At 41.9% G+C, this 13,258-nt stretch overlaps 1 protein-coding gene across 1 annotated transcript; it reads right to left on the bottom strand.

Moving 5' to 3' along the window:
- Positions 1-1,485: 1,485 nt before the first annotated feature.
- Positions 1,486-11,636, bottom strand: CLN5 (CLN5 intracellular trafficking protein). Its single transcript, XM_047080859.1, has 4 exons — positions 11,482-11,636; positions 7,510-7,675; positions 6,616-6,841; positions 1,486-3,521 (listed from the first exon to the last, which is right to left on the bottom strand). Exons 1-4 carry the CDS (start codon positions 11,634-11,636, stop codon positions 3,010-3,012), a joined length of 1,059 nt encoding a protein of 352 aa, XP_046936815.1. The 3' UTR covers positions 1,486-3,009.
- Between the last annotated feature and the right edge of the window lie 1,622 nt (positions 11,637-13,258).

Here is a 13,258-nt window from a genome sequence, read left to right as displayed (position 1 = left end):
TTGGACAATGAAGGGTAAATAGGCAGATGCTGGAAACAAACTTTGGCCAGCCCATTTGCCTTTGACTCTGAACAGGGGAAAAGATGTGTGGTAGTTTTGGAACATTGTTCTTTGTATAACATACCAACAAGTTATTTAAAAAAAAATAGTCATCTTAAAGGAACTGAAGTCTCAGATTATAAAACCGAAGTTTACTAAGACTTTTTTTTTTTCTGATTTCAAACGAGCCAATATTGAAAGTTACAAATACTTAATGTTTAGTAGTTTTAACCTTTGGACCATTTTCCTGTATGTGGATATTAAAATATATTTGATGACACTTTATGGGTCTACTTAATACTAGCCAGAATTAGTAAGTGAGGACATATTTAAAGCCCTAATTCAAGGGGCGCCTGGGTGGCTCAGTCGGTTAAGCCTCTGACTTCAGCTCAGTTCATGATCTTGTGGTCCGTGGGTTCGAGCCCCGCGTTGGGCTCTGTGCTGACAGCTCAGAGCCTGGAGCCTGTTTCAGATTCTGGGTCTCCCTCTCTCTCTGACCCTCCCCCGTTCTTGCTCTGTCTCTGTCTCAAAAATAAATAAATGTTAAAAAAAAATTAAAAAAAAAAAAAAGCCCTAATTCAAACTTCCAACACAATGGTTTCTTAGAGAGTAAATTTTATACATTTATAACAGAAAAATATAAATCACATTTAAGTTATACGGTAGAATTGGCAAATTCCTGCCTGGCCATATTTTGGCTTCTCAATTACCATTTTGAAAGCATGTTCTTGAATCATCTCTACTCCAAAAGCCCTACTTCACCTTTTAAGTACAGTTGACAAGTTTGATAAACTCTTAAGTACTCAATATGAATTTTGTTCTATTTTATAGTCACCTGAGTCTATTACTTTCACAAAATTTCTTCATTTGTTAATATTCATAGGAACTGAAAAATCTTTACTACTTTTTAAATGTTAACTGTTTAGAATCTTGCTTTAAAATTCAGGCTCCACATCCAGGTGTCCTCATTTGTCTTTGCTACAGAACCAGATTCTGTGCTTTACAGTTAACACAGATGTGGCACAAGAGTTCTTGCATGTTACCCCAATGCAGTTCTAGAAAACCCAAAATTCTGTTTTCCCAGATCAATTTTAAGAATCCAGGAGAAGTTGGCATTGCCTGATTTTAGCCACTAGGTGGTGATAACGCAAAGATCCAAGTTTGTGACATTCTGAAGACAACCAGCAAGTTAAAGAGGCAAAATTAATTAGTGTTTACACTATTGACAGGAATACAAAGGCTAAATGGGAGACAGTGAAGTAAAGTTCTCCTTATGTATTTCAGCCTGGCTTTGCCTCTGTGCAGTAGGCAGGTTAATCCAGGGCTTCTCAAGCTATCTGTGGTAAGGCCTGACTTTTTATTTTCAGACTGTGGCAGTGCCTATAGTTTTGAAAAAGACAATAAAAGTGAAGTCCTTGACAAATGAAATAAAAACACATACAAAAATACAAGCCCCATTTTTTTATTAGATTCAACAAAAACAAAATTACTTTAAAAGAAGTTTCCCACCAGTATCTGTGCTTGACCAGTAACCTGTGGTGTTAGTAACTTATGGTACAGGCATGGGTCTGAGGACTACACTCTGACAATGAAACCTTGCTTGATCATGTATCCCATCCAGTCAGAACTGGTTCAAGATGTGGCTCCATTACCAATAGCAGGGTAGCCCTGGAAAGGTCATTTAGACTTTCTAAGCCCCAATTTACTCATTTGATCAGGTAAATAATACCTGTGTTTAGGCTTTGTAGGAGAACTCAATGTACTAACCTCTCAGGAGACACTCAAATGTTGGTAGAAACTGAACAACATAGTTTACATATTAAACAGATGGTCTCTGCTTCATCATCTTACTGACTGGCCTTTTTTCCATGAATAGACAGTGTTCAGTTGGTCATTAGGCATTTAAAGGACCCTGAAACCTTGTTTGATGGCCCTAAATGGAAGCACAGCTACTTGGAGACCCTTGACAAAGACCTGTCCCCTGAGAAGTGTACCCTCCTACTGAGCTGGCACCTCTACTAGGGTGGAAGGACTACATGAAGCAGTAAAGGAGTCATATGGTGCCTATTCACCCAGACGTGTCTGAGTCAGATACTTCCATGTCCCAATGTGCTTAAACAACTGCAGAAGCATTAAAGCTGTCAGCTCAAAGTTTAGATTATTACTATAAAACCCAGGAAGGGTTGGCATGTAAACTACATTAAGCCAGATCAAGGACGGCAGTTTGTTCTTTGATTCATCATTGTAGCTACCATTTTCTGTAACTTTCCTATGCCAAACATACATGGCTTCAATTTTTACAACAATCCTGACGGATGACTCCTCTTAGAGATAAGGATACTAAGGTTCAGAAATGCTAAGCTGCCTATGTCACAAAATACCAGTTACTGGCTAGTTCTAAAATGCTAGCTAGGAACTTGTGCTCTTTAACACTTTTTACCACATCTGGAAGCAAAACCACTCCAGCCGTGGTATCCAAATTAGTCTTTAAGTAAAAGAACAAAATCAAACTACTAGACCTGGTCCCCAAAGTTACAAAAGTTGCAAAGTCAGTCTAAACCATCAAAAAGTACTTAAATGAAAAAGTGTAACTGTACCAGAGAAAAGTAGCCCCCACCATGAAAATGTCACTGAGGGTATTTTTAAATCTGGGCACACCATATCCACAATTAAAAAATATGGGGTCCAAAGATCCTATGTATCTGATATGAACTGTAATTCATTTTAACAAAGGCTTGGAGTTTGAAATCAAGATCACCTAATGGGCTCACTTAGGCTAATGCAATGAGAGTTTCAGCTCCTCTCCAAAAAAGGTCCCGAGATGATACGCTGCAGTTCTGCCCAAGTACATTCTACCTTTCTGCTCCAAGGAAGAAGGGCCTAAGAAAATCCATGAATGTAAAACCACTACCTGAAAAACATATATGCTGGTGACAGGAGAAAAAAAAAAAAAGCAGAAGAATTAAAATTTTATAAACCAGAGAGTGTGTTGTTTCTGTTAGGTAAAGGGATTTCTTCATATGTTATTTTAATAAAAGGGAATTTCATAGGTAAAAACCAATATTCAAAATTATAAAACAAATAGAACTGTCTGTGTATAATCACTGCATCAAAAATTTGCAAGAAACTGAACAGAAATTCTTTAGTTGATGAATGTGGTTTGAAGGGGTAATAAAACCTTTTTACGGCTAAAGCAAGAGTCTGATTTCCTGTTGGCCCAAAAATAGACGTTTCATTTCCCAAATAAGTAGGCTCTCCACTGTAAAGAAATATTCTTGTGTAGTTGGTTTCTATCTTCTTGAACTCTGCTCCAAGTTCAGCCAACTTGTTATATGTCCTTAACACAAATTTGGAACAGTCGTAGGATTCAAACCATGTCTCCGCCCCCTTTTCTGGGCTGGCCTGGACGGTCCATGTCTCATAATAAATCCCTGTTTCATTGTCCCATTTTACCCACTTTGCCATCTTGTTAAATGTGTTTCCTAGTTAAAAAAAAAAAAAAAATTTCCTATGTGAACATCAAAGCCAATCATTAGTCTTATGTCAAATGTTCTAACCTGATTAAGGTCATGAATAAATAATATTATTAAATTATTAAATTATTTGTAATATCAGTTCCAAACCTGTACTCACAATAGGAATCCAAGCTTAGCCAATTTTCATTCCATTTTTCAAAGCACAAGGTATTTCTGAATTGTAAACCTTAGATATAACAGGGGTATCAAGTCTTACATACCAATTCTGTAATCATTTAAGCTATAAAAGCAAAATCATACACCTACAGAAGCCCTCTTTACCCCACCCAACAAATCTTGGATTCAAAGGTAAAGAAAGAAAACAAGGAAAAATTGTGGATAGAGGGAAAAGTGAGTGGGGCAAAGGCAGTGTAAGAATGGAGGAGGGTGAAATGCAGAGCTTTTCTGTCACAAAGCATTGCGTGTGTACAGTACGAACGGCAGCCAGAGGAACAGCTACTTTAGAAGGCTGGCCTACTAATGTTACAAGAGAAAGTACCATACCCTGTCCACCCCGAATACCTGGTATCTCCTTTTTCTTTTTGTACTTGTAACTGTTTCAATTCTGCTCACAACCTTCCCACTAACCATACAAATTCTTCCAATGAATCAACTTAAACTGGAAATGTTTTCTGCCATGTTCATGGCCTATTACAGACTCCGGAACAGCTCACGCTCTCCTACGACCTTGTACCCGACCAAAGGAATCTCTCCAAATGTTAACAAAACACTATACTTTGCGTGGTTACAACCTCATCTGGGCATTTACAGTGCCTAATAAAGCTTCACTACAGCATTTCAATTTGTCACCATATATGTGAACCTTTCTTAAGTGCTCCAACTTGAGTCCATGAAATCAATTATTTCATGTCCTATAAAATGAATACAGCGGCTGCCTTTATCAATTTTTTAGAATTAAAACTGTGGAATAATATAAAGCTTGTTTTCTTTTTGTTGTTGTTGTTGTTGTTTATTTATTTTTGAGAAAAAGAGACAGCATGAGCAGTTGAGGGGCAGAGAAAGAGGGAGAGAGGGAGACCAGAACCCAAAGCAGGCTCCAGGATCTGAGCTGTCAGCACAGAGCCCGATGTGGGGCTCGAACCACAAGATCGTGACCTGAGCTGAAGTCAGTCGCTTAACAGATGGAGCCACCCAGGCACCCTTAAAGCTTGTTTTCTTAGAACTGGGTATACTGTTCTTAGTGTTCTTCAACCTTAAAAAGTTACTGCTGTAATTAAGAGAGAATACTTCAAAACACTATTCTGTAACATGAGAAAATGTCAATGAACACGATTAATCACAAAGCAGACGGAAAACTTGAAAGCTTTAAGTACTAGCATATTAGTACTATTTTACATGAAATAGTGATCACTTGTTCATATCATATACTGATGTCAGAAGGAAGAGTTTTCAGATAATGAAATAGGTGGACAAGGAGAAAACAGCAATGTGAACTGGCTTGGGATGAAAAAAAAAAGTATCACACTGAGCACTGTTAAAAGAGAAACGGGCTTTGATATTGCTTGGGATGGTTTGGGGCATATTAATTAGAAAGAAGGAAGGAAGATTAGAAAACAGCATGGTGTAGAGTTAAAAGATCCCCAGATTACATTTAAGACACAATTCTATTCCTGGTTCTACATCCAGATCTGTGACTGGCAAGTCATGCCACCTGGCTGACCCTCAAATCCTTATTTTTAAAAGGAAGAAGAGTGTTTTCTCCTCCCCACTGAGCTGTGAGATAACATGCTCCAAAATGCTTTGTAAAGCGCTATCCAAGTGGAAAGCTTGATAACTTCCTCAAGGTCTATGGCTCACTGAATAATTCTTATCACAAACAGTGCTTTCATTTCAGATATTTCCACTTTCTTGGAGAACAACAATTATAATGCAGAGCTCTCTAAATCATATGGGCAAGCTCCCTACCTCCAGAATGCAATGGCAGTCTCATCCCTGTTCTACACATGACGTAATGAGTCAAAGTAAAAATATGACCCAAGGTCACATACCAGTTTCTGATAAAAGTTCTGAACTCCTTTCTTCAGCATTAACCAACAATGCAACACATGCAGCAAAATTCTAAGTGTTTCAGCAACTTTCCAATACATCCAAAAGAACAGAAAATCTCAAAGATAAAGTATTTTGATTGCTCAAGGAGCCTCAAATGCTAAGATTGTATGTGTTTTGGGAAGCAATGTAGAGAAGTAGTTAAGAAAATGGCCAATAAAGCTTCACTGCCAGAGTTAGGGTCCCACCTACTTCTTGGTTGTGTGATTTTAACCACTTTGTGCCTCACTTTAGCCATCTGTAAAATGAGGGAAATAACCGTAACTATCTCAGGGGGTTGTTGTGATGATAAATGACATGATATAGGTAAAGCACTCGGAACACTGCTGGACCCAGAGTGAGTCCCCATGAGTGGTAGCTGTTATGATTTCTTGACATAAAAACATTTTGTCATCACTCAAAGTCTTTTTCCAGATACATTTAACAGGTCTTTTGATCAAATATTTTCACAGGCATTTTGTGGATTTTCTTCCACATGTTTATTTAGAAAGTCCAATTCAATTGCAGAAAACATTTTACCATTTCATTTTTTACTATGGAATAGAGGAGATACACTACTCATCACCTAAAGGTGACGTTTTGCAGGGAGCCTGGGTGGCTCAGTCAGTTGAGCATCCAACTTCGGCTCAGGTCATGATCTCACTGTCTGTGAGTTCAAGCCCCACATCGGACTCTGTTGACAGTTCAGAGCCTGGAGCCTGCTTCAGATTCTGTATCTCCCTCTCTCTCTGCCCCTCCCCTTCTCATGCTCTCTCTCTCTCTCTCTCTCTCTCTTTCTCTCTCTCAAAAATAAATAAACATTAAAAAAAAAAACTAAAGGTAACGTTTTGCATGAGTAATAGTTTGGATCAAACCTTACTGCTTCCAGAAGTACATTTTGTAAACTGACCTCTAAAGAGTAGAACATGACTGAAATGCCTCAAGGAAAGCAATTTTTTTCATTTGGATATCGATGTAATAATCATCAAACAAATGCCGTATTTTTTAAACTTACCTGGTATAGTTGCTACTTGAACTAATGTCCCATTTGCCTTCCAGTGAATATCATCAATTCCTTCAAAAAAGCATGCAGCTCCTTGATTACACCAGAAAGGGGCATTCATTTCAGGTCGGAGATGGGGAAATGTGCAATTTCCAAGTTGGAAAAGTTCGTACCATTCCATTGTGTAGTTCTGGCCAGTTAAAGTACTCTTGAATCCAATGGCATCATGCATAATTTTCTGTGTAAAGACCATACATGTATGAAAGCATCTGTGAAGTAACCACTGGTCCAGGAGCCAGATGGGAGAAAACGTAATATGTCACAACTGTATATCAAGTAGAACGGCTCAGCTGTTCCTCTTCCATGTTGCTATTCTTGTGTCCACTCTGTGGCTCCTCCAGTTCCAGGCCCTCTTCCACTCTGGTTTTGACCATTGCTGCTTATCTCAGATATGCTATACGGACACACTCTTAATTTCTTTCCACTTTAAAATGGGTTGGAGAAGCTCCATGCCACAGGCTCAGGAAGTCTACATGCTTCACAGGGTGACAGAGGCTCAACTGGTGAGCTAAGCTAGGAAAATGTGTATAGCAGGGACTGGAAATGAAGTGTCTCCTGCCTGCCTTGCCCGTTCCGCTGGGCCTCCTCCTTTCTTACTTGCCAGGAGCTAGGTACAGGAGTTGGGTATGGATTCAGATTATTAAAAAGGGATTAAAGCAACTGCATTTGTTACTGTCAGAATCACAAAACATGATAATATTTTTTGACTACTCATTTTAAATATGCCAAGAGGAACAGCAATTATACATGATCTAAAATCAGCCCTTTGAACAGCGATTATTCCCTCAAATCCACTTAATAAATAATTTAATTAACCAAAGTTACAAGATCAAGATGCAGCCTTACCAGGTGTCCCAGGAGATTCCCATATTTAAATTCCCATACTGGGGCTTGTAACCGAAAGACTTCAATGACATCATCATCTTTCATAATTGGGATAGGTGAGCCGGTTGGACAGAAAGTGTATTTAGCTTGACAATAAGGATCTGGTTCTGGGCGGAAGGAAAAGCGTCTAATAAAGAAAAAAGAAACCACAAACTTAGATTCCAACAGGAATTTGGTTCTTCTTGCACATTTTAGAATCCAGATTTTAGTATCACCATCAATAACACTTTCAGAGAAAACATTCAAAGGTTATAGTGTTTAAACATTTTGTTATTCTGTCAACAACTCCGACGAAGTCTTTAATAGCAAATGATATATTACAAACACTTTGATAAAGGCATGCTTCCCTGTTATCTGCTCTCATTGTGAGAATTTTGAACACAGGGGCCATATCTTAGAATGTCTATAGATCCACACTTATTTATAGACAAACAAATATTCACTGAATAAAGGAATATTTTTCAAATGACATTTAATTTCGTAAACAGTCCACATGTTAAGATTATTTCAAAATAATTATTAAATAGAATATATTTTCTATTTTCTTTTTTTAATGTTTATTAATGTTTATTTATTTTTAAGACAGAGAGAGACAGAAGCACGAGCAGGGGAGGGGCAGAGAGACAGGGAGACACAGAATCTGAAGCTGGCTCCAGGCTCTGAGCTGTCAGCACAGAGTCTGACGGGGGCTCAAACTCATCACCTGTGAGATCATGACTTGAGCTGAAGTCAGATGCTTAAGCGATTGAGCCACCACCCAGGCGCCCCACTATATTTTCTATTTTCTAAAGAATTAACCAACAGGGGGTGCCTGGGTGGCTCAGTTAAGTGTCTGATTCTTTTTTTTTAAATGTTTGTTTATATTTGAGAGAGAGAGAGAACGAACAGGGGAGGGGCAGAGAGAGGGAGACATAGAACTTGATGTGGGTTCCAGGCTCAGTGCTATCAGCACAGTGCTATCAGCACAGAGCCTGAAGTGGGGCTCGAACTCACAAACCATGAGATCATGACCTGAGTCGAAGTCGAATGCTTAGCTGACTGAGCCACCCAGGTGCCCCAAGTGTCTGATTCTTGATTTCAGCTCAGGTATGATCTCATAGTTGCTGGGTTTGAGCCCCATGTCTGACTCTGCATTGAGAAAGTGCAGAGCCTTCTTGGGATTCTCTCTTTCCCTCAAAATACATAAACCTAAAAAAAAATTAACTGACAGGAGTGTCCCTCTATTTGCTAGATGGAATGCTGCCCAATTCGTGAAATCATTTAATAAAGCCAATTAGAGTTTAAAAAAAAAATTGGGGCACCTGGGTGGCTCAGTTGGTTAAGTGTCCAACTTTGGCTCAGGTCATGATCTTGCGGTTAGTGGGTTTGAGCCCTGTGTCTGTGTTGACAGCTTAAAGCCTGGAGCCTGATTCAGATTCTGTGTCTCCCTCTCTTTCTCTGCCCCTCCCCTGCTCTCTCTGTCTCTCAAAAATGAATGAACGTTAAAAAAATTAAAATTAAAAAAAAATAGCCAGCGATCAATAGATATTTACTAAGGATCTACTATATGTAGGACACTACACTAGGAAGGAGGGAAACAAAATTAAAATGATGTTCCCTTCCTCAAGGACATTTAGGTGGGGTCTGGGAAGACATTAAATAAGTAGTATGACGCAGTGTGGTCAGTGCTAAAGAAATATACAAAGTCCTATGGGCACAAAAAAGAGAGAAATCACTTTTACCTGATGTGGAATGGGTGGGGTGAGAAGAGCAAAGAAAGGGATGAAGATCTGGCTTAGGCTTTTAAGATACTTTCGATGGTTAGGACATAAAAGGGACAATATTAAGGCTTATAAGACAGTAGGTAAATAATGCTGGAATTCAGGCTTCAAGGTAGGAGAAACAGGCAGGGACTATCATTTTGCACTGATGCAGTGTGAACCGCACCACGGGACTCCTACAGCTGGTGAGCGCTGAGCCCAGGAGTGAGCTTAAAGGATTTTAAGTAGCAGACCTGATATGACTGAATTTGCTATGAAACAAACCTTGTTTGTATGAGTTACAGGAGAGCGGTGAGAGAAGCGAAATTAAGGCAGAGGTCAATTAGGAGGTTATAGCAATAATGTAACAAGAAGAGAAGGCCCCCAGAGAGAGCCATGGCAGTTAAGACGAGAGGAGGGACTACTGCTGAAGTTGGCTCAACAGACACTTACTGGTCACCTTCCATATTTGGCAAGAGAAAGACGGAAGAAAGAAAGACACTGCTTCTATCTATCTTCTAGGCACCATGGATCTCTAAAATTTTAGGCAGATCTATTTTTTTACAATCTTAACACATCAACAAAAATTCTATTTTAAGAAGTTAATATCTTGATGTTAGCCAAGAGTATTAACAACCCCCCAATGTTTATGAAACTTACACTTCCTTGTTTTTATAGATGCTCAATGGGTTGTTTAAACACGTAACTATTTAGTTTTCACTTGCTTGAAGCAAAATCTTTTAGGTCAAAGGTAATTTCAAAAGCATAATTTAATAAAGTTAAATTTTATTATATTCAGTTGAGAAGACTAAATGGGGACAGGTACTTAATACTTGAAACTTTTATAGAAACCCTAAGGTATCGTCAATACCTTGCCCTAACTATAAATCAAGGAGTTTTGCATTTATAATCTCTTCCTTATTTTACTGAACATTTAATTTTACTTCTTATGAACGTTTTATTAACTTTTTCTTTTCAAGAAAACCCAAACTTCTCTTTTCATATATATCAAGCAAAACAAGGAAGTGGTGCAAACCATTCCAGTGAACAGAATACACTCCTATCCACGCTTGACAATAGCTGACATTTATTAGATTTAATCCTCTAACAAGCCTGGGGGAAATGCTGTTACTGTTCCTACTTTCTTTAAAAAAAAATATTTTTTTTTTTAATGTTTATTTATTTTTGAAAGAGAGTGAGACAGAGTGTGAGCCAGGGAGGGGCAGAGAGAGAGGGAGACACAGAATCTGAGGCAGGCTCCAAGCTCTGGGCTGTCAGCACAGAGTCCCCACGCGCAGGGCTTGAACTCACAGACCCTGAGATCATGACCTGAACCAAAATCGGACGCCTGAGGACTGAGCCATCAAGGCGTCCCATCTATTCCTACTTTCTAGGGCAGGTCACATGGGCACAGAGACACTGAATCACGTTGCCAATTTCAAAAGCTAGTGCTGGTGGTGCCTGATTTGACTGGAACCCAGAACTCATTCCTGACCACTAGGTTATCCTGCCTCCCCGCTCACTATTTTGTCATCCGAAATAGCCGTGTTTTCAAAATCTGTTGGCCTTTCGCCTGCTTGATGTTAGCAGCATGTTTTCTTTCTGTTTCGCCACCTGAACATCTAAGGCCGTGTAGATACTCTTCTAGGTCAAAGGCTCCAATCAGCTCCACAGGTGTGCAGTCTCTGTCCTCGTCTTAAGACCAGACTGAAAACGGGGGACACACGAGGTCACCAACCCTTCCGGTGAGCCCCGGACAAAGGGAGCGGGGAATTCCCAGGACACGTGACTTTTACGGCTAAAAATGGAAATTTCCAGAGAACCAAGACCAGTAGGTCATGTTGTATATTGTGCCAATGGGTACGTACTCATAACTAATGACATGCATGACGTCAAGTAATAAGCACGATATTCAAAGTCTCCTCAAACCATTCAAAGAGTTGTTCACCTGCATCTAAAAGTCACTCAAATAAAATTACATTACTCCCGTTTCTTCCATGACTCCGGCCTGCCCTGAGCCTAAGCCACCTAGAAAGCAGTTCAAGTGTCCCAAGAGGAAGAAAGGGCCTGGGCGACGCGCAGCGAACAGCTCAACTCGGTCCTCCACGGGGCCGCCTCCGCCTCCCGACCCCGGCACCCCGCCCCGCCAGTGCGCGCGTCCGCCCCGCCACGCCCGCGCGCCGCGCGCACTCACTTGTAGGGCACGGGCCACTGGCGCCGGGAGGAGCCCGCGGCGGCCAACGCCAGCCACAGCAGCCCCAGGGCCCAGCGCCAAAGCGCGCACCCCGGGGCCGCGCCCGCGGGCTTCTGCCCCGCGGCCCCCCGGCCAGCGCTCCCCGCCTGCGCCATGTGGCGGCTCCCGGTGCTTCCGGCGCCTCCCGAGCCCGGCGACGCGAAGGGCCCGCGAGCTGAGCATGCGCGCGGAACCCCGCCCCCCGCGAGCCGTGTGACCCCTGGACTGGGCCACTTTGGTCGGCCGGGTCCCGCCCTCTCCCTGGCCGGAGACTGGGGCGCGGGGCACCTGCCTGGGGGTGAGACACTGGAGCCCTGCAGTGCAGCTATTTCCCCTGCCTTCAGCAGACCGTGCCGCGGCGCTGGGGCCCGGCACCCTGGCGCACTCCATCCGCGCCGTGGGGCCTCCTTTTTCTGAAACTGACTCATAATGCCTTGTTCTTCTGGCCCCGCGTCTGTGTAGAGATCACTGCGTGTTTGGAGCTGTTTTCTGACCTCTGCGCAGTAACTACCAGCCAAACCAAACCAAACCAAGAAACCAATCCAACTTTGGGCTCTTCCTTTGGCTTCTCTAGCACGGAACTCTTACCCTGCCACACAGGGCCCAGACTAGGTGACAACAAACATTTGAGTATAAGAATCATTATTTGGAGGTGGTGGTGCAGTGAGGAAGACAATAATGGAGGAATGACTGGTCCTCCCCCCCCCCCCCCCCCCCGTCTTAAGCCAGTGAGAACAGTGGCCAGCACTTACTATATATAGCCCATAATACTACTCTAAATGCTTTAATTTATTTATTTTGAGAGAGAGCATGTGCAAGCAGGAGAGGGGCAAAGAGAGGAAAGAGAATTCCAAGCAGGCTCCACGCTGTCAGCACAGAGCCCAATGCGGGACTTCCTCTCACAAACCGGGAAATCATGACCTGAGCCGAAATCAAGAGTCAGATGCTTGACCAACTGAGCCACCCAGGTACCCCTAAATGCTCTGTAATGCCCTCGGCCCCTTATCCCCAGATGGTCGTCCTTGTTGGGGTCTACCACGTGAACAGAGAAGATTCTGCATTACCCTTTCTTTGACCTTTCATCCACTTGAAGACAATGGGATCAACTGCCTTGTTTCTGGTGAGATATTTGTGGCCTGTCATACTTTTATACAAAGATACTGACTTATGTCTATAAGTAGTGCATTAAAAGTGTAATAACTTATAGTCACGTTTTCTTTTTTTTTTTTTTTTACAAGAGAGCAGCATGCCTTCACTTCACCCACAACATGAGTGAACCCTCATGGTATTTGTAAGCATAATGGAATAAGTGAGGTGGCTGCAGTGGCCATAGGTGACCACCAATGACCCTTGCTGGGGATGGCAGGAGCGTGGGGTGCTTCCCTAAGCATACAAGGTTTTCTGAGGGCTGATGGGAATTAGTTCTCCCCTAACCCTCCCCGCCCCCTCGCACCCCATCCCCCCCACCTTTGACCACTTGCTGCACTGGGTTGAGGAATTCTGTGGAGATCCAAGCAGGGCACCATTTTAACACCCATTTATCTAAGTGTTTAGGTGGCTCCAATCCTAGCTCTCCTCCATGTACCATGGCCCAGTTCAAAATCACCTAGCCTAAACTAAGCCTCTCCTAAAGACCCACAAAAAGTGAGGGCATGGGGACACATCCTAGCTATAACAGCTGAAATGTCCAATTTGAAGGGCACCAGGGCATTCCCACTGGGCATGTACTTGAACATGG

The sequence above is a fragment of the Lynx rufus genome, unplaced genomic scaffold (assembly GCF_022079265.1).
Source record: "Lynx rufus isolate CCGP_SWC_20201006 ecotype Redwood Valley unplaced genomic scaffold, mLynRuf1.p SCAF_1, whole genome shotgun sequence".
In the NCBI taxonomy this organism is placed as follows: Eukaryota; Metazoa; Chordata; class Mammalia; order Carnivora; family Felidae; genus Lynx; species Lynx rufus.
This window is presented reverse-complemented; position numbering and strand designations above follow the sequence as displayed.

Bases quoted from the DNA above. Each gene is read 5' to 3' on its own strand.
- CLN5 (XM_047080859.1), bottom strand. From the start codon at position 11,636: ATGGCGCAGGCGGGGAGCGCTGGCCGGGGGGCCGCGGGGCAGAAGCCC. The intron at 6,842-7,509 runs GTAAGGCTGCAT...GTCTTTACACAG, and splicing joins GGAATCTCCTGGGACACCTG to AAAATTATGCATGATGCCAT. The intron at 3,522-6,615 runs GTAAGTTTAAAA...TTTTTTAACTAG, and splicing joins TCAAGTAGCAACTATACCAG to GAAACACATTTAACAAGATG.